The sequence below is a fragment of the Prunus persica genome, chromosome G2, assembly GCF_000346465.2.
Source record: "Prunus persica cultivar Lovell chromosome G2, Prunus_persica_NCBIv2, whole genome shotgun sequence".
Taxonomy (NCBI): Eukaryota; Viridiplantae; Streptophyta; class Magnoliopsida; order Rosales; family Rosaceae; genus Prunus; species Prunus persica.
The window spans coordinates 21,983,424-22,004,855 of NC_034010.1; the positions used below are offsets into that span (position 1 = coordinate 21,983,424).

A 21,432-nucleotide genomic window follows, 5' to 3' on the forward strand; every position below is an offset into this window, starting at 1 on the left:
CATAATTTTTAGGAGTTTGTTGTAGTTTGTTTTAGGTTTAGGTTGTTTTTTTAATTTAGTTTTGGTTTTCAATACAAATTTGCCCTTACGCAGTGGAGTTGTATTGCATGTTTGAATACATATGTTTCTGATTGCTGAATCCAAAATTTTAGTCATTCTTGGGTTGTGCGTGATTCTCTCCAAATCAATTCAACACGTTGTTGCATTTTATCATTAGAAAAGATTTACTCGTATTCGGCGTATTTTCACTTTGTACTTTTGTTTTATTAATCAATAAAAACTATCACTTATTCTTTGAAAAAAAAAATTATATTTTGTTAATTATTTTGTCAATATCAAATATCAAGTTATTGGTTTTTTTTAAAATAATAATAATCTCGGGGTGCACTGTAGAAGAATGCCTATATGTGCTCCTTCAGCGTCAGATGTATCCAACTGACCTTTCTCGGCCTTTTGGCTAAGATCAAGTGTACCCAACTGAAAGTTGGCGGTAGTGTCGACTGATTTGACACAATTATTAAAGAATTATAAAATTCAACAAAAACATAAAATAAAATAAAATATTACAATACAAATTGCCTCACTTAATTGATTGTGTCAATGGCTCAACCAATAATTTGCGTTGTTCTAGTTGGATATCATATTTGCGTTGTTCTAGTTGGATACCATATAGATAAAGCAAAAGGCAGAGAATGATGAAACATTTAAAATATCAAAAAATGTCATTAGTTAATTCAAATATTAAGAATTAAAATTATTAATTAAATAAAGATAATATGATAAATTCACACTTTTTCATATTAGAAAAATTAAAATTAAAAGAAAAATCAAATAATGAATCCTATTTTTATGGAACACAACTACCTATTATTTTTTTTAATTCTAAAATAAAATTTTTTAAATTAAAAAAAAACCTCTCACAAGCACGGAAGTGCGTGCGAATAGGCTAGTATCAATTAAGCATGTTTTATGTGTCAAAATCGAGTTATTCATGTTTGACACGTTTTAGAAGTCATAAACCAAAATGAAGTTACATAATGAATACATTACATTATTGGTTATGGTAGTTTGACCAATTTTGGTCCCCATATGTGATAGTCATATATTGTCACATTAAATCTATCAATTCATGTTATGGAATTTACGAGTCTATATGGAACTTACGATATATATTTGATTACTAGCCAAACTAAACTATATGATTAAAATTGTCAAAATGAAAATGACCAAGTAATCAAAATGAAAAGTCAATCAAACTAATTAGACCAAAAAAAAGTAATTCATCCCCTAAAAAATCTATTAGCAATTTCATATGAAATAAATAAATAAAAACCCATGTAGCAATTCTATCAAACAAACCTGTAACCCTTCCCGCTAGTATTTGATCAAAAAGGCGTCAAAAGAAACCCAACTGTCATGCTATGCTCTCTAAATGTCGCTCATCTTCAATCCTCGCCGTCCATTTCAAACAACCGTTACCTTTCCCGCTAACCCATCGTCCAGTTTCATTTCAAACCAATACAAACGCCCCAAACCACGCCGACCCATTTCATCAAACGAGCTCATCTTTCTCTCCCAGTCGACTCGGAGCCTTCACGCAAGTTCCCGAGTCGACCCACTTCAATGACCCTCACTCGGCCCATTCCTTCTGCTCCAATGCCCTCAAGGTTTCAGCCAAAATGGGTTTTCTTCGTGAGGGAAAACAACTACATGGGCATGTTGTAAAGTTGGGGTTGTATAATGTGCAGTCCTTGCAAATTCAAATTTTGAACGTATACGTCAAATGCAAGGATTTCAATAATGCACAGAGACTGTTTGGTGAAATGCGTAAGAGAAATGTGGTTGCTTGGAACACCTTGATTTCTGGGCTTGTCAACTGTTGGGGTAACTATGAGTCGAAGTTGTATCTGGGTTTTTCTTACTTTAGGAGGATGTTGTTAGAAGCAGTTGGTCCGGATGATATAACATTTAATGGTTTGTTCCGTGTTTGCGTCGATTTAAATGATGTTGAGATTGGTAGACAATTGCATTGTTTTGTCGTAAAATTGGGATTTGGTTCAAATTGCTTTGTGGGTAGTGCTCTTGTTGATTTATACGCAAAGTATGGTTTAGTTGAAGATGCAAGGTGTGCTTTTGATTTTGTATTGTACAGAGATTTGGTTCTGTGGAATGTGATGGTGTATTGCTATGCTTCAAATTCTTTGGCCAAAGGGGCTTTTGGGGTCTTCAATCTGATGAGGTTGGAAGGTGTTAAGGGGGATGAGTTTACGTTTAGTAGCCTGCTAAGTTCGTGCCGTACTTTGGGTTCTTGTAAACCGGGAAAGCAGATTCATGGGATTATTATAAGAGAGGCTTTTGATTCAGATGTTCTAGTTTCCAGCGCACTTGTTGATATGTATGCGAAGAATGATGACATAGGTGATGCTTGGAAGGCTTTTGATGCAATGTCCATCAGGAATGTCATTTCGTGGACCACTATAATCGTGGGCTATGGACTACATGGAAAAGAGAAGGAGGCTATAGGACTTCTGCGCGAAATGTTTCGAGAACATTTGTGTCCTGATGAGTTAACTCTGGCTAGTATTGTTAGCTCATGTGGCAATGTATCATCTGCCAGTGAACTTATGCAAGTTCATGCTTACATGGTGAAGTTTGGGTTTCATTTCTTCTCATCAATTGCGAATTCTCTTATAACTGCGTACTCCAAATGTGGTAGTATTTCTAGTGCGTCTAAATGTTTCAACTTGGTTGTTGAGCCTGATCTAGTTACATGGACTTCACTGATATGTGCTTATGCATTCCACGGCCTTGCCGAAGAAGCTACGGCGGTTTTTGAGAAAATGTTAGCTTATGACATAATGCCGGATCAAATTGCTTTTCTTGCGGTTCTTTCTGCTTGTAGCCATGGAGGGTTGATACAGAAAGGGATTCATTACTTTAAACTAATGTCTAATGACTATCAAATTTTTCCAGATTCAGAACATTATACCTGTCTCATTGACCTTCTTGGGCGAGCTGGTCTTCTAGACGAGGCTTTCATGGCTTTGACCTCAATGCCAATCGAACCTGATCCAAGCGCCTTGGGAGCATTCATGGGGGCGTGCAAAGTCCATGGAAACATAGAACTAGCAAAATGGGCAGCAGAAAAGCTTTTTGCATTGGAGCCAAACAAGCCTGTGAATTATACTCTCATGTCTAACATCTACTCTTCTCAAGGTCATTGGGGTAACGTCTCAAGAGTACGGAAGATGATGAGACACAGTTGTGATTATAAAGCTCCAGGCTGTACAGAGATCCCCTTGGTCGGAGGTTTGCTGGTTATGTGAAATTCTTCACATCTGATACACTCTTTCCAAACTCATCTCATTGTTAATATTTTATTTATTTATTTTCTTTTTGTTTTTAATTTTCTGTTGTTTATTTATTTGTTTACTTTATGTAAGAATTTATTTTAATTTTATGTATGAGAACTCGTGATAAAATTGGTAGATTTATAGAAACACCTCAATTAGAACCTGAAGTTGTTTTTGTTTTTGAAAATTTTCTTTTTGACTTAGGATGGCCGAAAATTATGAAAACAATGAACCAATTCCTCAAATTGAAGATAATCATAGTGTTCATAATGAAAATAATGATGCTATGAATATACACTATGATAATCTACTTGTTAGAACATTGCATGATTATTTGCATCCTACTCGAAGAAGTGTGCCATCTTGTATTATATTTCCTATGAATGATAATAATTTTAATTTTAAACCGGGTATGATTCAATTGTTACCAAGTTTTATGGGTATGGAGTCTCCCCATAAAATAAAACTATAGCAGAAATTTAGAGAGGAAGAAGAAAAAAGCTCAAGAAGGTGTGGAGCTTTTGGTGTCTTTTTTCCTTCTACGGCAACATCTCTATTTATAGAGAATGAGAATTGCTCCGGTTGCAACATTTGCAACTTGCTCTGATTAAACTATTATTCCACCTTGCCACCAAGCCAATTGCCATTAGATGCTTCCTTTGTTTATTTCCTCTAGTGCTTGCGGATTCCTCCATATCTTCATCTTTGTTTATGTAAAATTTCCTTCCTTCATCATCATTGCCGCATGGATAAGTTGAAGTTTTTTAATTCGCCACTAGCATATTATCTTTGAGTGTCACACTCCTTGACATGATTAAAGTTAATAAAATAACATTAAATCAATTTGACCAATTAAAAATATAATTTGCACAAGATTATTTAATTACCCATTATATTTGCTTTGAAATTAAATGTTACACCCTCATGTCTAACATCTACTCTTCTCAAGGTCGTCGGGGTGACGTCTCAAGAGTACGGAAGATGATGAGGCACAGTTGTGATTATAAAGCTCCAGACTGTACTGGGTGGAGATCGGCGGCGGCATTTGTACATTTGTTCCAGGTGATGAATCCCACCCACAAGCACCAGAGGTGTATGCTATGCTAGGGTTGTTGCTCAGGCTGATGAAGGAGAAAAGTTTATATCTCTGATGCAGTAGTGCTGTATAATTCTGAATCACCGACATCTGTGTGTTAGAAAATCATACCATTTTTGCCTGATTGTTGGGCAGTCACATCATTTCACCCCATATAATGTGTCTAATTCTATCAGTATCAACCCAAAATAAATTATAATTTGATTAAGCTGTCTTCTTCCTAATAAAAGAGAATGTTGGTTGGAAGGGTTTCCTTGAACTTCTGGCAATACTCAACAAACTGCAGAATTCTGTCCTTGAAATTCACCCTCTTGGTGTTGTTGGATTGATATACTTGATTAACTTCTAATCAAAGTGTTAGTAACTTGATCTTTCTTCGTACAAATTAATCTATACCCTAGATACAGAGAATAATGAATCTGTCTATTTATAACAACTACAACCGCATCTTCCATAAATACGAATTTGTACGGTAAAATTTCCTAACAAAGAAAATACTTTGTTACATCAATTATGTACTACGGATGTGATTGTGACTACACTGTCATCATATCTATCAATTATGATTTGTAATTTTGTTGGGTAGGAGTTGTGCACAAAATAATGCATTTGCTCATATCCGAGACAAGCATGTTTGGTAATTACAATTTACATGTTACATGAATATAATCTGTCGGGCCAATGTTTTTACACCGACTTGTTCAAACTGTAACCACAGAAATAGAAGCAAAATTTTCATTTAAAAATAAATTTTTTATAAATAAAAAATAAAATCGACATTAATTGGAAAATGTCCAATTATTTTCATGGTCCTGCTCCTTAACACGCGTGACCTCAACGGCGCACGTTAGCCTCACGGGTCTTTTGAAAAATCAAAGTCTTCTCGTCTCCCTCTTTCTCTCTCTCTAAACTTTCACAGCTCACAACTAACCGCCATTTCTACGTCTACGTACCTCTCTCTCTCTCTCTCTCTCTCTCTCTAACTAAATGAGCCAAAACCCGTCGTACGGACGCCGGCGCCCTAGCTCCGATTCGCGGAGCACACCGGACCGGTTTCCTTACTCGCCGTCGCCGAGCTCGCCCTACTCCGTCGCCTCAACCGAAAGGAAGTCAGGCTCCGGCCGGGGCGTGGTCGCAGTCGCCGCCCGCTCCGTCGCTGGAGTCTTCGTCTCATGCTTCACTCCACCGGAGACCAAGAGTTCCGTGAGCTTCGCTGATTCTGCAGAGTTCAGAGCTCCCTCTGGTATTCCATTTCTGTAATTCTGTATTTTGACGAGTTTTAGCTGAGTTTGGGAAAAAGTAGAGACTTTTTGAAGATTCTGAGTCACGATCTGGTACTAAAACTTGCTTTTCTTTTCTGGGTTGTGTTTGATTGCTGAGAAACATTGTGGAAAAAGGAAAGAAAAATGAAATTTTAGAAATTTCATGTCTCTTCGTGAAGATAATTATCATTAGACTGAGTTTAAAATGGACGTTTCATTGTTCCCCAAGATTTTTCAACTTTCATGTCTCTTCGTTAAGATAATTATCATTAGACTGAGTTCAAAATGGACGTTTCATTTGGTCCTCAAGATTTTTCAAACTTTATATATGTTAAATTCTTGAATAGCGGTTTTCCTTTCATTCACAACATTTTCTCAGCAACCAAACAGCGCAAACGGCGATTATGGATTATTTTTCGAAAATGCTTCACAGACGGCAGGGGTCGAAGTTGTTAATGGAATTACAGTGACCAGTTAACCACTTTTTTTTATTTGCCTTTATTATTTTTGTATTATGTCGTAGACTGAACAACTTAGTTAATTTCTTAGTATTTTCGGATGCTTCGGGAGCTGGGAGTGAGAGAAGACGTAGTTCAAGTCGTGGCGTCTATGCCAATTCAAACAACTCGAAGCATGAGAGAGAGCCTGGGAATGTAAAGTTCACCATGGAAGAAATAAACAAGGCCACAAAGAACTTCTCTCCCTCTTTCAAGATTGGACAAGGTGGTTTTGGGATAGTTTATAAGGGGAGACTGGAAGATGGGACCTTTGTTGCAATCAAACGTGCTAAAAAGGTTGGGTAGAAGTTATTTACACTAATTTAATTTCTGATCTTATGATTATTATATGGCTAACAAGTACGCAGTTACCTTTGTTTGCAGAGTGTATATGACAAGCATTTGGGTGTGGAATTCCAAAGTGAAATTAGAATGCTGGCACAGGTGGAACATTTGAATTTGGTCAAGTTCTATGGTTATGTGGAGGATGAAGATGAAAAAGTTGTTGTTGTTGAGTATGTTCCTAATGGAACCCTCAGAGAACATTTGGATTGTAAGTTCTGTTTGTGTACCCTCTCTCTCTCCCTCTCCCTTTGTCTATACCCATGTACATAAGAGCATGTGTCTTTGTGCACTTTTCCTCATTGATGCATGTCCTTGAGCGCCTGAAATGTAATGCAAGGCATAATGCAGGTATGCGTGGCGACATTCTTGACCTCGCAGCACGGCTTGACATTGCAATTGATGTGGCCCATGCCGTCACCTATCTTCATATGTACACAGGTAAGACTCTGGTAGAAGCACAGAAAATAAAAGTTCTGCTCTAAGAGTTATAGAATTTGTGTGAGGGGGAACTAACTGGACCATGCTTGGGTTTCCTTCACAGATCATCCTATCATTCATAGAGACATAAAGTCTTCCAACATTCTCCTAACAGAAAACTTCAGGGCCAAGGTAGCTGACTTTGGTTTTGCTAGGCTTGCCGCTGATAGCGATTCAGGTGCTACCCATGTTTCTACTCAAGTTAAAGGAACCGCTGGCTACTTGGACCCAGAGTACCTGAGAACCTATCAACTTACAGATAAGAGTGATGTTTACTCATTTGGTGTACTAATGGTTGAACTAGTTACAGGCAGGCGTCCCATTGAACCAAAACGGGAAATCAAGGAACGGGTAACTGCAAAATGGGTGCGAACTCCTTATCTTTTTCACTCTTTATTCTTTTTTCATTTAAGATCCCTTCCACATACCAACCTACAGGAGAATGTAAAGCGTGACTCGGGTTGGTTTTGCAGGCTATGAAGAAGTTTACTGATGGAGATGCTCTTTCAATTTTGGATCCTAGGCTTGAACAGACTGCGGCAAATAATTTAGCCATTGAAAAGATTCTTGAACTGGCCTTACAATGCTTGGCTCCACGCCGACAGAGTCGGCCTAGCATGAGGAGATGCGCAGAGATCCTCTGGAACATCCGTAAGGATTACAGAGAGGTGGCACCTCCAATCTTCCGTTCATTTTCCTCTCGTTCGCAAATGAGTGCTTAAACATGACAAGAGTGAGAGCCTGAGGACTCCCCATGGAATGTAAAGGTTTACCAGTTAGAGGAAAACCAAGAGGCTTGGGTTTTACAAAGAAGAAGCATACAGTAAATGCATGAGCAAGTTGAGTAGGAAGCCAAATAAGTTCTTGAAAAATAGTTATGAAGCCGTGACTTTGAAACAAAAAAACACAATCAGCTTGTTTTGATACCCAAGGCAATTTGTTAGGTTTGGTTTGTGCATAGAACAGCCAGATCAGTAGGAAATCCTGATTTCGAGTGTATTTTGGTTTATTGCTTTTGTCTAAGGTATTGAAAACGATATGAGTGTATTCTTTTAATTAGGGCCAAATACTGTTTTTATTTACTGTCTTTTTCTTTGTCACCATCTCTTCCAATTTCTTAGAAGTTGTGGTTTGTGTTGTTTTATACAATCTTTTGGTCCACATGGCCATGCAAGACGACTCATTCAGGCCGTGACAATCAGAAGAGTTTCAGGAAGACTTATTCTAAATTGACAAAGCAAAAGCCAAGTCAAAAAGACTTATTCTGAACTGCTCTGTCTTCATAAAAGATCTAAAAAAGAAATAGTCATTTGGGAAATATACCTTTTTTATAATAGCGTGACCAAAAATCGCACTCATGTTTGTCATTCATGTATCAATTTTCCACCCAGGGCCTACAATAACATTTCTCATCTGCCCCCAAACTTATACTACTGCCTATGTACACACAAAGATATTCACAAACCAACTATCTCCCAAAACATTTTACCAAGAAAGAAAATGGGGGCCAGAATTTCATGAAAATCAAATGCCTTTTAATTGGTTCTCAAGAAAATTGCTTCAGGGATGCAATCGGACAAGTCTTCATCTCTTTGCAGCAAATTCTCACCTTTTTCTATAAACAAAAAAATATAATTTCTTTTCTCTATAACCTTAACTCTGCAAAAATGCTCTTACTATTCTTCTGCTTTTTATTGTCCTCTTGGAAATGAATCCTGTCGAGTCAACTCATAGGCTCCATTTGGGAGTGTTTGATTCTCCGTATCTACCGTACTTGCAGTACTTGCTTTTGAGCAAAGGAAGAAGAAGGAAGATGTATATATTGTGATATGCCAAATGCTGCAGATCATTTTATGCACCAATCATGAGAGAGAGAGAGAGAGAGAGAGAGAGAGAGAGAGAGAGAGAGAGAGAGAGAGAGAGAGAGAGAGATTTTCATTATATGTACCTGTGCCAAACCCAGTAGCTTTCACTGCTCTCCAGTATCCAACTAATTACTGCCATGGCTAATGCAGTTACACCTGCAAGTACAAAGCCCCAACGAAATCTTCTAACAATCGTCTTAAAAAGATTCTTGAGCCACCCCCTAACTGCTTGCATCCTGTGTAATACTTGGTAGTTTAGAAAACGAAGTGGAATAGATAATCACAACTACAGAATTGGCACCACAAAATTTCTATTATACTTAAGGGCAAAGGGGTATCCGCAACTTATCCGGTAGGGCTATTAAACTCAAACGGGGTTTGAGCTCATTGAAGATGCCTGCTCAGTCCATGCTAATTCAAAATAACATCTAAATGTTGGAAGGATTGCTTTTATTATAATTCTTCAGTCATAAATTGACAGTGAGGTATATCATATGTGTGCACAAAATTTACGGCATTGGTCGTTCAAAAATGAAATGTAAGTAGTAGAGAAAAAGAAACTTATTCCACAAATCAAAGTAATGTACTTAACAAAAGTCTTGAGGTTTTTTTTTTATGTATTGATTGCATATTTAGCTGAAATAGATAAATTTTCTTGGCAATGCTTAATGATTGATATAGTTAAGAAACCCACCTCTCATGCATATTTAAGGAGAATCTGATCGAAAAGGAAAATGACCTACACTTGGTTGACAATTCTACCAGCCATCCAATAAGAAGAGCCACGGTGCCAATTGCCATTACAAGAATAATGTTGGCTGGCCTGCAAAGTTCAACATGGTTAGATGCATGATTTAAAATGCACTGAATCTTATGTCCATCAACCGAAGGTACCTGGTGGCCTTAGTATATGCCATAAGGGCAGTAAGGATTGCAACGGCTGTGTGTACTGCTCTCTTAAGACCTTCATCGAGTGTACCTAGGTACACAAATGTGCTCACTACAGCCATGAACGAAAGCCAGAAGTCCATGAACTGAAAATTCAAGATAACTAATCAATATTATTCTAACTACAAACAACAAGAGAGAGAGAGAGAGAGAGAATTCATACTGTGGCAACTAAGCATCATGGGGTGAGAGAGCGAGAGAGAGCTTTAGCACAATGTAAATTACTGCTTAATAATATGGATCTCTCTCTATCACACGAAAAAACCCATCTCTTAAACGATTGAACACTAACTTCAAAAACCCCTACGCATTTGCCATTATTTTGCATATTCTGTTCTCATTGTTTATTCTATTTTACTAGTGTCTTCACAAGTTTGTGACACCAAATCTTTGAGAATATTATCTTTCTATAATATGTAAAACAAATGTTTGACTCGGGGTGGGCACAATTTCGGGTCAACCCAACCAAACCGACCGACCAAATTATAAGAGGTTGGTTTGGCCTAATAACGAGAGGTCTTGGGTCCAAGAAATCATAAACCGCTATATATGAGTTGGGTTGGGGTTAGGACCAAAACCTAGGGATGGGCACAATTTTGAGTCAACCTAACCTAACCGCCCAACCCGATCACAAGAGGGTTGGGTTGGTTTGGGTTGGCCTTGTAATGAGCGGGTCTTGGATCCAGGAAATCACAAACCGATATGTTCGGTTGGGTTGCCGGTTGAGGCAAAAACCGACCCAACCCAACCCATGCCCACCCCTAGGTTTGACCATAATTATATCTTTAAGAAGGAAAAGAGAGAAAGAAGTGCACCTGTAAAACTCCAAAGCCCAGAGGACACCAGGTTCCCACATCACATGCATGATATATTCCACTTGCAATTCCGCTAGATGTAAATATTATCCACTCTGCCAATGCCTATATATAGAAATCATGGTCTCCTTGTCAAAAGAAAAGAAAAAAAGGATTCCAGTTGGATAAGTAGTTGAGGTTTAATTATCAAAGAGTTGGTACAAATACAAGAAACCTACCCTGGTATATCACGAAAAAAATAAAAAATTACTGAACCTACTTGAGTTTTCATAATCACTAGACCTCTCTGTAGTTTTTCAAATATAAGAATTCACTCTCGTTGGTATCAGTTCAAACTCCTTTTAAGATAATCTAATGGGAAAAGCTGTTCACTTCCAGAAGTATTTCTTATATAAGCCAAAGTATATTATTGCTTTTTGTTTCAAGAAGTCTTTAGTTATTGTGAATCAAATTCAAAGATAAGTAACAAGAGCATTACCTTCTGTCGAAGGGCCCAGAAGGCAGGAAGTGCTGCCGCAGCATTCGACGCAATAAGAAAAATTGATTGCCATACGTGCCCTATGCCAATTTTCAGCCAGAGAAATAGGTAAAAGAACAATTGTTGAGCATAATACTGACTCGTGGAACTAGTTTGCAATGTGATTAATATCTATGTTAAATAAAATAAAACCACTTCAAAGTCTTTTTTTTTTCTAAGTATTGTCTCACGTAGCTAAGAACTATGGAAAGTTAACACAGCACTGAAGTAGTTTGATCGATCAATGGAGGGCATTGATCGAGTCCGGAGGGCAACAAAAGTTAATAAAAAGTCAACGAAGGGAAACAAAAGTCAACAAACACCAGTTGCCTAGACAACAGTTTCATATAAATTTGACATAATACATACCATGATGTGATACAAGTTCAATGCTACAGTCAAAGCCTCCATGGTCTCGATCACATGAGCAGTAGCTGTGAGAAAAAAAAAATTATATTACCAAATCATACTGATCATAGTGACTCTGGAAAGATTACAAATCTAGGTGTCAGCTATCTCTCCAACAAAGAAATTTAAAACAAAGACATTCGAAAAAATTAAATTTAAACATAGTAGATAAGAAAAAAACATAAGGGTAGGGTTGAACATAAACCTGTATGTTGTTAATCCACTAACATCTAAGCTAGTATCGCATCTCCCATGTGAGGAGCATCGTCTTGGGCATCTTTCAAGGGAAATAGACATGGTAGTCTGAAATTTGGACACACCACTGGTGATGTTGAGATGCCTTAGTCCAAAACCCCAAGTACCTTCTCTAATATACAAAATGTAAAAATCAACTTTGTTTTCACTTGAATTATACAAGTTGAAAAACATGGAGCCAACACTACTGCTTGTCTTGTTGGCAAAATAATAGTCCCAGCTAGTAAGAGATGGTAATCCGCCAAATCTAGCATATACTTCATAATTAATTTTTGCATCTGATGCTAATCGAATGTGGATATTTCCTCCAGCTGCACCACGAGGAATGTCCAAAATAAAGTAAGTCCATGTTTCGTCTGGTTCTCCATGAAGCGAAGAATTGGTTAAAAGCGAATCAAGAGGAAAATTGGCTGAATCAGGAGACACTTTTTCACTGACAGGTAAATAATAGGATTCAAAGTAGCCTGAACCTTTCCTCAGAGCCGTCTGCAGACAACCATTTTCAGATTGTCAATAAATAATTCCTGCCAATAGGTTTCTTGAAGCATCAAGATAAAGATAAAATACTGCAGCAATTAATCTATTTGTAAACTCTCTTTAAAGAGAAACTAACATGAATAAGAAAATCTAAATTACATAAATTCATCTAATATGGCAACATGCAGAATGTTCTTTGAAACCCATTTTCAAAACATTGTTCAAAGTAGCCTGAACCTTGGCAAAAAAAAAAAAGTATTGCCATGTTATCGATACATTATTGACAATATCAACACAAAATACATCCAAAGGTCGGATGTCCTCCTCAGAAAATTTCTGTATTGTGGAATCAAACAAATAATCTGGTACTTTAAAGAAATTAATATTTTCCAGAACTTTCGCATAAGCAGAAACACATTTATCAGCAAACTCACCTGAAGGTTGTACATTTCCCTTGTACAATTTGCTCCAGCCTTTCCCACTGGACATTCAAGCAGTTTTGATTCCATGGAGTAGCAAACTTTCATGTCAGTATCTGAACTCCCTCCAAGTTCTTTTGAGAGGTTGACAGGTAAAATAGTAATGTACCAGCGACCAACCTTTGGAAAGTGTATGACTATTGGGGATTTGTTTATATTACTGGAATAGTCATTCACAGTTTCTGAAGGTATTGCACCATGCCGTGCAAAACAAATTAAATTAATACCACTGGCATTCTTGGTTTTATTCGATGATGTTTCATTTAACCAAACATCAATTGCAACAATTTTTAACTCTTGTGATACTCCCACTACATCCAAAGAGTAGAATTTTGGCTCTCCATCTCTATGACAAGAAGTGTCAAAATTGTTTTTGCACGAAATCACATATTCAATTGTCTGGTTGTAAAAACCAGCTTCTGAAGAATTGTCTGCAGGACTGTAGCTGTCAGATAGAGCACAAGAAAGTGGGTTAATTGTCTGATTGCAGTCTGGGCCCCACATGGTTAGGGTTGTACATCCTTCCACGGTAATGTTGGCACTGAAGGAGTAAGCTGGAGCGCGATTAATCTGCAATTTTAGCATCATAGACTTAATTAAGTATTCAAATTAATGTAAGTTTCATGATTATACAATACCCTTCACTGAAAAACAGAAAGAAATAGATAAACTAGAAAAGAAAAACCAAAACTACAGTCTATTAGGATTGCTTGGAACTGGCATCCGCAGAGACAGGTTCATCTTTCAGATATCAACTTTAAGAAATAGTTTGTGGACTTTCCTTCATTTCACTACCAATGCAACAAAAAGTTGCACTTGAGCAGATTCTAATGCCTTCTATGGGGTACCAAAATACAGCTCCTATTAACTCAACATGAACAACCACTCAGATTCCAACGCCTTCTATGCAAAGGCAGGTTAACCTTTCAGATATCAACTTCAAGATATAGTTTTTGGACTTTCCTTCATTTCACTACGAATGCAACAAAAAGTTGCACTTGAGCAGATTCTAATGCCTTCTATGGGGTACCAAAAATACAGCTCCTATTAACTCAACATGAACAACCACTCAATTAGCTTCAACTTCTGAAGTGGTTTTGTTTTTCACACAATTTTCATTTTTGAGCATGAATACCATGCACATTTCCCTATTACCTGTACATCACGATGTTGATATTTATATAATAAACAAAAGAAAAGAAAGAAAAATTATCAGCCCTTTTCATCTTCCAATAACACGCATTTTGCTTCTTATATTATTTTGATGAGAGATGGGATCAACATAACTACAGACTTCCCAAAAGGCATAGCATAAAACAAAACAAATGTAAAACATTAAGTGGTAGATATCAGAAACAAGTCATAAAAATAATGTAAAAAATCTAAGGATAATAAAATATACCATCTTTGATTGTGTCCTTGTAGGTCCAATGCCATTGAAAAGACCAAAATACCAAACTCCTGGAGAAATCTGAACAACAGTTTCGTAAGACCCACAATTTTTTTTTTTTTTTTTTTTGGGTATATAGAAAATAATTTTTTTACCAAAAACAAGAAAAGAATCATGAACGAACTACCGAATTGTTCCATCAGCATATTCCCTCTCCAATATTATATATTTAACTTATGATACAAAGAATAAGTAAAGGAATTGACGATAGACCTGCTCATTTGTCAACTTCACTGTAAAATTTTTTTGCATGGGATAGCACTGCTCTGAACTCTGAAGAGCTTCTATTCCCTTAAATGAACCATTGGAATGGGGAACTAGAACTGCCATAGTAGAATATCCATTCAATAATCTTTTCAATCATAATTCAAGTAGGATGCACAACTGAAAATCTAAATGCATCTAAACTAAAAACCAGTAGTTTGCAACAGTCAAACAGATTGTTTAAGTATACCAGCTGTTATTAATTGATTAAGCAGATGCATTCATGTTAAGTAATAGTTGACAAACAATGTCGGGTGCACGAACTGTAGCTGATTAACCAGAGACATGTGACCAAAGCATATAAAGTACTAGAAAGGAACCATTTTGTCATAATGACTCAGCAAGTAGAACCTTTGGGAATTCGTAATGCCAATTCGATGAAAAGGAAATTAATCATGGCAGACTTTGCAGTCTTGACTCTCCTGAGGTATAGCTATATGTCAAGTTAAGCTCTCGTGGAATACTTTTGACATGCATGTTGATCAGAAATGTTATTACGGGATACAAAGCACTAGATCGAGCACAAAGTCAAAGAAGTATGCATATGGATGGAGACTATGGGGTAATATTTGTCCACACACACTTCAGTTTAATCCAACCCTTTATCTAAATCTAGGTGAGATTACCTGAATCCATTAGTGAACTGTTAACATCCGGCAGCGGGGGGCTACCATCTCTGAAGCAAATCAATGGCAACGTACTTTTAGGAACCTTTGCTATGTCTCCAGTAGCCTGAGAGTAGTATGAACCATGAGCAAGGATGCAAAGTAATCAAAATGTATTAAATGATAATTTTGATGGATCTAGAGGCTTGTTTCATAGCAAAACTCCAATTTCATTAATACAATGTAACAGTGAAAAAGTAAAGTGCGTATGAATAGAAAAGCAATTGGGGAAAAAATAAATCCAGAAAACAACTTTCATTTGGGAATCAACTTTCACAAAAGGAGAAGTGGAAGATTTAAACCCTGATAAACATATACTTACACGGTGTACGTCCGAGATCATCGCCACTGACATTGACGAGAACCATGGTGGCAATTCAACTATAACAAGGCAAAACATGAAAACCAGTAAGATATTGTGCAATTAACGATTAGATATTGGATGCTGAGTTTAAAATAAAACTGCCATTTAAACAAATCACTCATCACATGATAATCGACATACAAATAAAATACTGAAATAAGCTTGCTTGTGATTCAACCAATCCCAAGCCAAGAACCAGAAAGATATATTTTCCAGACTTGGTTTCAAACATGATCACAGAAAAAGTTAAGAACTTTTCAAACAAAACAATCTCAAAACTAGAAACATAGTATAATTTAACAACAGTAAAACCAAAATCAATGCACTTATAAAAATTCCCACAACTCTTCAAATAAATAAAAATTCAACATTTTGACTACGACCCATCGAATATTAAACCCCATATTCCTTCCCAAACCATATAAGAACCAAATGAATCAAAATTCTAAAAGGGTTATTGAAAAGCTACTCCTTCACCTCTAATATAGCGGAACCCAGAGGGCCCAACCGTGGTTGGTGGGTAGCTAAAGCTGGAGACAGTGAAGCTATTGTACGGACCCAGTTCGCCATATGAACAACAACGGCTAATGAAGCATATAAAACACACAAAAAGTCTCAGATTCAAATAGGAAGAGGTACAAAGAATCGAATTCGAAGCCATAGAGCTTCTGATTCTTGGAAGAGACGGGCTTATTGTTTATTAAGAGTACTTATATTCAAATACTTTAGTATAGTCAATTAGCGGTCGTTTAAATGGTAAATTGAGGGAGATTTGTGAGTGGACGCCTTTGACTTGTGCAAGTCTTAGTCATCCATGGCTACCGGTCTGTTTTTATTTTCAGTCTTCTTTCTTTCCTAAAGTTTTTGGACGGTGAGGTGAAATAACCAAACGAAACGCTATAAATTAGCGTTATAGAATTTTTTGTCCTTAATTGTCAAAATAAAAAGATTTTATTGTCCTTACTAATCAGAAGGTGTGAGTATAGTTATTAAGGGTTCGTTTAAAAGTAATTCTAAATAAGCTAGAATCACTAATGGAGCGTGTTTCTCCATATATCACTTCAAGTGATTTTGGATGTGTTTGTGATTTTTGTATATCTAAAACCACTCCCAAACAAACTTAAATTCATTATTTAAATTATTGATGTGGGTTATTTTCTTATCTTAAATAATATAGAGAGAATAAATTTTGTTATGTAAAAATTAAATAGTTTTTAATCTAATAGCACTTATATATTTGTTTGAGGAGATTTCAAACTCTATGTTATAAAACAAAAAAAAATTGTTTCGTAATTAATTTCTAAAATGTAAAATATTAATATGTATCCAAACAAATTGTTTAGTTGATGATAAATTTAGTGAGACTAGCCTTATGGTTTCTTTCAACAAATAATTGAGTTTGTACTTTCCAAAAAAAAAAAATATTTGAGTGTGCAATAATAAAGTAGGTATGCATAATAAAGATAATATTCTTCTAATTTCGGTAAATAATCAAAGATGTGTTATTTTATTACAATAATAATAAGTGGTTACAAATGCACGTCAAAATCACAAGATCGTAGAAATAAAAAAAAAAAAAAAGAGGACACGCACTTGAATTCAGCCGTCGGATAGAGAAATAGACACCACACATGGAGTGCATCTATAAAACTCGAAATAAATAATATGCTTAATTGGAATTTTGTGATGCGTGCTAAGAGATAATTGGTTACTCGCTAAAGAGCAAAAGATGGAATGATTTATTAGTAAAGCTCTTGTGATGCATGCTTTTCCCGTTATACTTTTCCAATTGTGGTCTATTTTCTCATGTATGCTTAAGTTTTCATTTTAACACAAATAGTATAAACTTTTTTTTATATGGAAGAGCGATAGTGTTTTATTGATTGATAGGAGGATACGCAACTAGTATAAAAATGGGACTATGTCATCGAGAATTATGCGAGTTTCTCTACACATGCAGGCTTATTCATTGGTCTAACTGAATAGCTTACCCACTTAACCACAAAGACGAAAAGTATGTAAAATATGTGCAATCAAAATAAACTTTAAATGGGATTATATGTGTTTCACTCTAACTATTCATTCGTCTAATTGAATAGCTTACTCACATCACCTTAGTAAAGATTGTTCCACTCCAACCAAAACAACTCACAAGATAAACACAATCTTTTTTTCTCACCATTGTCAAATTTATGGTCCTACCCTGCCTCTCGCAGTATCTCCTCACTTGTTAGTTATATGATTAATTTATTATGATAGTAGCGTTATATACATCTTAAAACACATAATAGTTTCCCAATATTAATAACGACCAACAAATGCAAAAAATTATTGACTGCGATGATCACATTGTTATATAGGATTTTTCCAAAAATGGTATCAAGACTGTTTGTAGACAGTACATCACACAAGTACACTTGTCAGAATCGTACATAAGAATCTCCAAACAAGCTTCAAGACAAAAAAAAACACACACACACGACATTGTGCTCTGTGCGTTAAAATCTCCGCCCCTAAGCTAGGAATAAAAATACTCAATAAACAAAACAACCATGGCCCTCCACATCTAAATTCTCTCTCCTTGTCTTCTTTACGTTTTTTTTTTTTTGGGTTCTCTCTCTTTCATTTCTGAGATCAAAACGGTCAAACATTAGAACTTCACACAAAGACACAAGCAGAGGCTCTGTTTTGTTGGTCTCCCTCCAAAGAAAACCCACAACAACAACAACAACAAAGTCGCAGAGTTGAGAGAGAGAGAGAGAGATGAGTATGATCGATTTGATCACGAGGGTTGATGCAATATGCAAGAAATACGACAAGTACGACATAGATAAGCAGAGGGAGCTCAACAATGTTTCTGGGGACGATGGATTTGCTCGTCTATACGGTGCAGTCCAGGCTGACCTCGAAACAGCTTTACAGGTCTCATTCTCTGCCCTCTTCTTTTCTCTACTTTTTTTTCGTAACAAAATATGCGTTGTCTCTGGCTGGCTGCTGAGAAAGCTGAAAGAAAGAAAGAGAAAATAAATGGAAATTGAAAATCTAATCCCATGTTTCATGTATGTTGAGGTTTGCAGTTTTAGTCAACTCTGAGAAATGAAGCTTTTTTTTTTTTTTATCCCACAAATTTTCTCTGTGTTTAGTTAAACTGGAGCTTTATGTTTGGATTAGTATGACTTATGTGTATAATTCGTTGGTATTGTAAGAAATCGGAGATGGTATCAACCGAGAAGAACAGGGCTACTGCTGTTGCTATGAATGCCGAGATTCGACGGACAAAGGCTCGTTTGCTTGAGGAGCTCCCCAAACTGCGAAGACTTGCCCCTAAAAAGGTTTGATGATCCTTTCTCATTTTGATGCTTGTGTCTTTGTTTGATTGTTCAAATAGGTTTCTTTACTTAATTTTTTTCCTTGGTTTTCAAGAAATTTCGCAACTTGCTATTAGTTTTCGATCCAAAATACTCCTTTTTGGCTTGAGATTAATTACTTGGTGCGGTTGTCACTCGCATTGTTTGGTTAGAATGTTTGCGTATCATACAAACTAAAGACTGAAATCTTTTCAATTGTGCTATTAGGGTTGCATTTTGCGGTTAATTTTAGACTTAGCATATTTTGGTCTGCTGATACTGTAAGAATTACAAACGTTAATCATGCATAGGTGAAAGGGCTTTCGAAAGAAGACCTTGTTGCTCGGAGCGATTTAGTTTCTGTACTGAAGGAGAGGATAGAATCAATACCAGATGGATCCACAAGTGGAGCTAAACAAACTGGTGGGTGGACAGATTCAGCCCCATACGCAGGAATCAAAATTGATTCGACTTCAGGTAATCAATACTATTGTTTCCGTACGGATTAGAGGCTAATTAAACCATTTTTAACTTATTTTAATGCCTTCACCTAATTTGAATCAGATGGGAGATATGATACTGAGTACTTTCAACACACTGAGGAGTCGGATCGCTTTAGGCAGGAGTTTGAAATGCGAAGAATGAAACAGGCAAGTATCTGTAATTGAAATTCTCATTCTAATTCACATGCTTAGCAAGGGGATGGAATGCAAGCTCCTGCTGTAATTTTTTTTTTTTTTTAATTGCACCATTTGGTTGAAGAACTCTCAATGCAATAGGGCTTTGGAAATTTTAGGTCATTTTTGTTCAACTTAGTTGGTGCTGAAAATCCTTACGTGGGAGATTAATTTGACTTCATACAGGATCAAGGTTTAGATGTTATAGCAGAAGGATTGGACACATTGAAAAATATGGCCGGTGACTTGAATGAGGTTAGTTCATACCATTAACCAGTCACTTTTTATTTTTTTATTTTTATTTATTTTTAATGGTGATTGTTTTAATTATATATATTTTCTGTACAGGAAATAGATAGGCAAGTTCCCTTGATGGATGAAATTGATGATAAGGTAAATCCTCTGTCTTTTAATTTTCTTTTCTTTTTTTCTGGATGAGGTGTTTTTTCGTTCCGGTTCATCATAGAGATATCGTTATTTTGTTCCGATTTGTCATAACATTATAAGATCATCCTTTAAAATCTCTATTTTAATTACGTTGAAATCATTCCAGGTTGACAGGGCAAATGCTGACCTTAAAAATACTAATGTGAGACTCAAGGATACCATAATCAAGGTAAATATGCGTTGTGCATTTTTGTAATTCAATTTTGACGGGAAGCAAGGAAAGCTTTGGTTGAGCAAAACACCCCTCTTTCTGCCTTTCACCTCTTCACACCCTTACAATTTTGTTTCAGCTGAGGTCCAGCCGGAACTTCTGCATCGACATCACCCTCCTGATTCTAATTTTAGGAATTGCAGCCTATTTGTACAAGTAAGTTTGATCTGTTTGCTGCATTAAACATTACAAGTCTGACCAGGTTTCTTTCGTTGCATCGATACCGTCTTCCTGTGTTACATTTCTCAGTATGTAGCCTAGAACCACAGAAAACCAAACTAAAAAATCATGTGATTTTTATATTTATGCTTCTCTGTTGCAGTGTCTTGAAGTGAATTAGGTAATCCAGCAACTATTTCCAGGAGTCCTCTACTTCAGTGATTACGGATAAGGGAACCGTATATGAAGATTTCATCTCATACGGCTCAAACAGAAATACCCAAATACTAGTTCTAACGGATATGTGTGTAATAGAAAGTTTGAAATTTCTTACCCATTTATTTTGGAATAATCCTTTCAGGGGGGACAATTTTAGAGGTTATATCAATGTGTGGCGTGAGGTTTCTAGGTGTATATGAGCTTCCCTCGTCCAATTTTATATCAATGATACTTGACCCTAACTTTCTACGTTTCCTTAAATAACCAGTCTTAGCAAAACATTGCAAAGGAATGCCATTTGGAAGGGTACAATTTTACCTGAAAAATTCATGTAAACACCCAATACATTAACCTTTTGTTTTTGTTTTTGTTTTCCAACATGACATTTTATACAAAAATCCGAATATCTCCAAGGAAGTATGCAAATGAAATAGGCAAAATTGTACTATAACAACCTAGGTGGCATGTTGCCTACCGCCTCATGAAAAAAGTTAGTTACTCCAAGGGACTAGACAATGCAAGTTTACAAATCATTATTATATTATTTACTTTTATCTTTTATATTTACTATTATATTTTACAAAAAGTAAGTAAGAGATTGGAGATGATATTATATTATAAAAAGCAAGTAGGGCCCAATATACCTCTTCACTTTGAAGTAGGCAATATTGCCTTGTTGAGGAGAAGTATGTATATTTTGACTATCCAATTGCCTCTTTCTTTGGAGCATGAAAATGCTGATGTGACTAGGCAAATGAGGTTTGCCTACTCTTTTGCCTCTTCCTTTGGAGATGCTTAAAGGGAGTATGCAAATGAAATAAGCAAAATTGTACTA

The 21,432-nt window shown here is 36.2% G+C and overlaps 4 protein-coding genes across 5 annotated transcripts; 3 read left to right on the forward strand and 1 right to left on the reverse strand.

Annotated features, from left to right (window-relative positions):
• Positions 1,207-4,690, forward strand: LOC18785042 (pentatricopeptide repeat-containing protein At2g46050, mitochondrial). Its single transcript, XM_007220988.2, has 2 exons — positions 1,207-3,309; positions 4,303-4,690. Exons 1-2 carry the CDS (start codon positions 1,422-1,424, stop codon positions 4,458-4,460), a joined length of 2,046 nt encoding a protein of 681 aa, XP_007221050.2. The 5' UTR covers positions 1,207-1,421; the 3' UTR covers positions 4,461-4,690.
• LOC18787585 (calmodulin-binding receptor-like cytoplasmic kinase 2) lies at positions 5,316-8,130 on the forward strand. The gene is made up of 6 exons (XM_007217960.2): positions 5,316-5,692; positions 6,261-6,505; positions 6,593-6,761; positions 6,902-6,991; positions 7,095-7,396; positions 7,504-8,130. The coding sequence occupies exons 1-6, from the start codon at positions 5,437-5,439 to the stop codon at positions 7,750-7,752; spliced, it is 1,311 nt and encodes a 436-aa protein (XP_007218022.1). The 5' UTR covers positions 5,316-5,436; the 3' UTR covers positions 7,753-8,130.
• Positions 8,370-16,360, reverse strand: LOC18784645. 2 transcript variants are annotated; one of them, XM_007219497.2, is made up of 14 exons: positions 16,015-16,351; positions 15,496-15,554; positions 15,135-15,240; positions 14,458-14,567; positions 14,197-14,265; positions 12,750-13,364; positions 11,789-12,324; positions 11,545-11,609; positions 11,137-11,216; positions 10,659-10,763; positions 9,790-9,929; positions 9,590-9,718; positions 8,979-9,131; positions 8,370-8,869 (listed from the first exon to the last, which is right to left on the reverse strand). In XM_007219497.2, the coding sequence occupies exons 1-14, from the start codon at positions 16,196-16,198 to the stop codon at positions 8,722-8,724; spliced, it is 2,499 nt and encodes an 832-aa protein (XP_007219559.1). In that variant the 5' UTR covers positions 16,199-16,351; the 3' UTR covers positions 8,370-8,721. The 2 variants fall into 2 exon arrangements, with proteins under 2 accessions (XP_007219559.1, XP_020412289.1); XM_020556700.1 differs by lacking the exon at positions 8,370-8,869 and having other exon boundaries at positions 9,047-9,131; positions 9,639-9,718; positions 16,015-16,360.
• Positions 18,063-20,840, forward strand: LOC18786108 (syntaxin-71). The gene is made up of 9 exons (XM_007220882.2): positions 18,063-18,459; positions 18,744-18,869; positions 19,196-19,361; positions 19,449-19,534; positions 19,748-19,816; positions 19,910-19,954; positions 20,115-20,177; positions 20,299-20,375; positions 20,542-20,840. Exons 1-9 carry the CDS (start codon positions 18,301-18,303, stop codon positions 20,552-20,554), a joined length of 804 nt encoding a protein of 267 aa, XP_007220944.2. The 5' UTR covers positions 18,063-18,300; the 3' UTR covers positions 20,555-20,840.

Coding starts and splice junctions, on each gene's coding strand:
- LOC18785042 (XM_007220988.2), top strand. CDS start 1,422: ATGCTCTCTAAATGTCGCTCATCTTCAATCCTCGCCGTCCATTTCAAA. Junction 3,310..4,302: donor AGAGATCCCCTTGGTCGGAG/GTTTGCTGGTTA, acceptor ACTCTTCTCAAG/GTCGTCGGGGTGACGTCTCA.
- LOC18787585 (XM_007217960.2), top strand. CDS start 5,437: ATGAGCCAAAACCCGTCGTACGGACGCCGGCGCCCTAGCTCCGATTCG. Junction 5,693..6,260: donor AGAGTTCAGAGCTCCCTCTG/GTATTCCATTTC, acceptor TTAATTTCTTAG/TATTTTCGGATGCTTCGGGA. Junction 6,762..6,901: donor CCTCAGAGAACATTTGGATT/GTAAGTTCTGTT, acceptor GGCATAATGCAG/GTATGCGTGGCGACATTCTT.
- LOC18784645 (XM_007219497.2), bottom strand. CDS start 16,198: ATGGCTTCGAATTCGATTCTTTGTACCTCTTCCTATTTGAATCTGAGA. Junction 11,610..11,788: donor AGTGGATTAACAACATACAG/GTTTATGTTCAA, acceptor TTTTTCTCACAG/CTACTGCTCATGTGATCGAG. Junction 11,217..11,544: donor TGAACTTGTATCACATCATG/GTATGTATTATG, acceptor AAATTGGCATAG/GGCACGTATGGCAATCAATT.
- LOC18786108 (XM_007220882.2), top strand. CDS start 18,301: ATGAGTATGATCGATTTGATCACGAGGGTTGATGCAATATGCAAGAAA. Junction 18,870..19,195: donor GAAGACTTGCCCCTAAAAAG/GTTTGATGATCC, acceptor AATCATGCATAG/GTGAAAGGGCTTTCGAAAGA. Junction 19,362..19,448: donor CAAAATTGATTCGACTTCAG/GTAATCAATACT, acceptor AATTTGAATCAG/ATGGGAGATATGATACTGAG.